The 4,270-nt window shown below is 51.8% G+C and overlaps 1 protein-coding gene across 1 annotated transcript; it reads left to right on the top strand.

The window, feature by feature from the left end:
- Positions 1-139: 139 nt before the first annotated feature.
- Positions 140-3,907, top strand: SARC_00622 (hypothetical protein; the record flags this gene model as incomplete). Its single annotated transcript, XM_014305663.1, has 3 exons — positions 140-148; positions 234-2,549; positions 2,771-3,907. The coding sequence occupies 3 exons, from the start codon at positions 140-142 to the stop codon at positions 3,905-3,907; spliced, it is 3,462 nt and encodes a 1,153-aa protein (XP_014161138.1).
- Positions 3,908-4,270: the final 363 nt, after the last annotated feature.

Here is a 4,270-nt window from a genome sequence, read left to right as displayed (position 1 = left end):
ATATACATACACATATATACATATGTATATATATATATGTATATATATATATATATATATAATAGTAATAATAATAAAAATAATATAAGTATATCTCACGCCTACTCCATGAGGTAGATGTACGTATGCGAATTTCCGTATGTCAACCGTACCCCGCTGTATAACCTTTTTATGGATAGCTGACTCTGAAGATTCACTCACCTACCGATTCATTTTAAAACTCAATCTTACAGATCACCCTCAATAAACCCAAGGATAAGAAACTGCATCCAGATTTAGTATGGAAGGATCACACAGACGATGACACTGTGTATCTTACAGACGAGATCGAGGTGGAGGTGGATCCGTCTCGCTGGGGTCGATTCAAAGCAGCCACAAGGAGGAGTGGTTATGTAATAGCAAGTTACGGAGCTAAAATCGGCAGTGTCTTAGGCCTGGTGGGAGGCTCAGAGGACGATATGAGGCATACAGAGGTTTCAATGCTGAAGGTCAGAGATGATCTGGTGCTGAGTTCGGCGCCTGCAGTGAAGACGCAGTCGGTGATTTCACAGTGGTCGGGGCTTGCGCCGGTACAGGGTGGCTCGTACTTCACACCCAGATCTAAGCAGCGCAAACTGGTCGTGGGGGTAGTGGTATCGTTTGCGGGATTTACGGAGGGGAACAGGATCAACACGCGCACCCAACTGCAGCGCACACTGGAGAGTCTGTACGATCAGGAGCAGCAGTGCCACGACCTGGACGTTGAGTTTATCTACCTGGCGGTCATGGATGGCATGCCGCTAGCGGATAACGATATCACGGGCTACATCAGCAGCACGTACAACCAGCAACAGTGGGCCAATAATCTACGCATGCAACACGACCCAAGACACGTGACCATCATGCAGGCTAAGGTATCGGACGCGCATGAGCACGACCATGGACTGGTGGAGGTGGCGCCGGGCAAACGCCTGCGCATGACGACGATCATCAAGGGCGAGCCAGCCGGTAAGGTGAACTCGCACGAGTGGTTCTTCTCGGCCTACAGCTCGGTGTATGAGGTGGACTACGCATTCACCACTGAAATCGGCACAACGTACGCGACGTCGTTTATGTCCAACCTGATCAACTACCTGGAGTCCCACGCCCACGTGAGCGCTGTATCTGGCCGGCAGCGGGTGATGAGCTCCACCATGCAGTCGTTGCACACCGAAGGGTTGACGGAGATGTTCTATCGTGCGGTCCAGTCGTACGACCAGGAAGCACGCATAACTAACCTGCAAGGCGCGCAAACCTTTGTGGGCATGTTGCCGCTCATCTGCGGGGCGGCGGGGCTGTGGCGCATGAGTGACCTGGAAGGAGAACCGCTGGACTACTACCTCGACTACCCCAAACAGATCACGCTGGACCAGGGCCTACGGGTGGGTAACCTGTTGCTAGCGGCCGATAATGTGCTGAGCTATGCCGCGTGCCTGATGACGGGCAAGCAGACTCAGTGGGTGCCTAATGCAGTGTTCTACACCGAGGCTAAGCTGGAGAGCCAATCCTTCATCACACAGCGCAAGAGATGGGCGAACGGTACGATGGCGTGCTACTTGATCATGCTGTTCAATTCCTTCGGAGACATATTCGACGGTCCCCACAAGCTGTCGTTCAAGCTCAATGTCTTCCTACACATGTTGCTGCAGATGGTCGTACAGGCCGTGACCGGCGTGAGTCCGGGTCTCATGGCCGCGCTGGCGTACTTCTCGGCGGTAGAGATGAACTTCGGGGGCGACGAGTACAAGATGTATGTAGCGTACGGCGTCACGGCTGTGAACTGCATTCTGTACGTGTTGTTCTGCGCCGTGCACTTCCACAAGCGCTTCTCCCAGTTCACGTACAACATAGTCATTGCCTGGACCATAGCCGTGACCCTGATGGTGGCGTCCAGCGTCATATTCATGTTCGCCGCGTCTAACTCCGCTGCCCTGGCTATATTCTCCGTGGCCGTGCTGCTCCCGTCTCTGCTGGCGCTCTTACACAGCCTGGATGTGTTCGTCATCATGACCGTCTCGGTTTTCCAGTACGCCATGTTCCTGCCCGTATTCACCGCGTGGTTTTCCGCGTACGCCTACTGCCGCGTGTGGGACGTGTCTGAGTACGACACCCTCACCATCAAGGGACGCGCGCAGAAGGGCGCCGGCCTGGCCATCATGCTGACGGTGATGGCGCTCAACATTGGCGTGGCCGCGGCGCTCATAGGACTGGCCAGCCTGAACCGGCTCATGCACCTATTCCTGGGCGTGGTAGGACTGACCCTGATCCCGCAGTTTATGTCGTTGATCTACTTCCTGTTCTATACCGAGCACTGCCTGACGGGCAGCCTGCGCAGTGTGAGTTTCAGGTGGATGGCCGTGGCGAGTTCAGTGCTGTATGCATTGACGGTAGTGCTGCTGTGTGTGGGCTGCTTCACCACGTCCTGGCTGACGAACAGCGTGCCGGTGTATATCCATGCCAACACAACCGCTGTGCTCAATGAGACACGCCTGCAGTACGAGGGCCCCTACATGCTCATGAACGAGACTGAGGTAAGTGCTCAACCCACGTGCTGCTCATGAGTATACATACCTATCTACAAATGCAAAGACGTTGTCCTACGCTAATTCAACTGAGACAGCTTTGCTGTTCTGTGTTACTGCAGCCTGGGTCGGCGTAATTCAAACCCATGATTGTCAATACCCCTCATGACTACTTACGGTCATCCTATCTTCAGCAACCATACTCACTTTAATCCTGTCTGTTTTACCAGGTTTTTGATTCTATCAAGGGTGACTCACTAGCGTCCCTGGCATCGCACTCAGACCTTCGTGTGGGTGGGTGGGATGGCCGCGTCATCAACGTCAACGGCACGATCCTTGAACCCGAAGCCGAATCCAAGCTACTGGGCGTACACAGTTACCAAACAGATACGATCATCACAACGTCCACCATCTGGAGGCTGGATCCGGTCAAGGCATTTGAGACGAAACTCAATCTCTATCACCTCAAGTTCACAGCCTACTACGTCAACGACTCAACAATAGTCACTGATACGGCCAACACAACGCTCGACGCTCATGGCACCGTGCTCAACACTAGGACACACCGCGTGGCCCACTTTCAGCGCTACCTCAACTTCTCCTACATCGACCACAATGGGGACCTACAGGTGTCCATAACGGACGTATCCGACCGGAACTACACCAACACATACCAGATGAAGACAGAGACCAACGAAACCCTGGTGCTGAACTCACTCCAGTACACCTACGGACGGTATGACGGATACGTGGACCTGTTCTACGGCCTGCTTTTCCTCGAACTGGACTTTCACACCACCACTCCGTACAAGAGTGAGGCCCTGCCCTGGGGGGGCGATCTCATGTCCCACTATCCGGGTGGCTCCTGGGCCTTCTGTGTGCTGCTGGTGTGTGGTGCGCTGGTGTTCCTAGGCATGATCGCCATGGCAACGCTGTTCTCGTTCTGCGCCAATGACCAGTCGCGTGTGCACGGCGTGGTGATCGTGTTCATGTGGGTCATCGTGATAGCGTTGCTGATGTGCGTCTTCCTCTTCCCGGCCTCATGGGGCGGGATGAATACATACCACATAGGCTGGTGGAACCCGGACAATACCAACGGCACGTATCTGTGCGGCGAGAGTACAGGGATATATAACCCAGGCGACTGTTCAGTGGGCTGGTCCTATTGGATGGTTGTACTGGCTTTCGTTGTGGCTATGTTTGGTTACAACTCGGCACGGTACATGCTGTATAAGCCGGCGAAGCAGAACGCTGACCACAGACACCTGCTAACCACCCGGGATGTCGATCCGGAATCGTATAACGCGCCGAGGACTGTCCACGCAGCAGCAGCATTCGAATATAACTTACGAATAGACACAACTTAGTCATTTGATACCAAACATTGTATTGAAAAGATATATTACAAAAATTGTACACACAAAATGATAACATAAATAAATCATCACTGTGGTCACCTCTGTGGACACTAACGGGCTCAGCTATCAGCTATGAAAAGTCACAATCGTGCCACGTCTACAAAAGCAGCGGCAGTGAACTAGTATTGTACCTGATACTAATTTGATATTAATTTTAATTTGTTATCAATTTGATATTAATTTGTTGTGTATATATACGTGTATGCGTGTGTACGTACACACACACACACACGCACACACACACACACACACACACATATATATATATATATATTTATATATATATATGTTTATATATATATATATATATAT

The sequence above is a fragment of the Sphaeroforma arctica genome, assembly GCF_001186125.1.
Source record: "Sphaeroforma arctica JP610 unplaced genomic scaffold supercont1.21, whole genome shotgun sequence".
NCBI classification, from domain to species: domain Eukaryota; class Ichthyosporea; order Ichthyophonida; genus Sphaeroforma; species Sphaeroforma arctica.
This window is presented reverse-complemented; position numbering and strand designations above follow the sequence as displayed.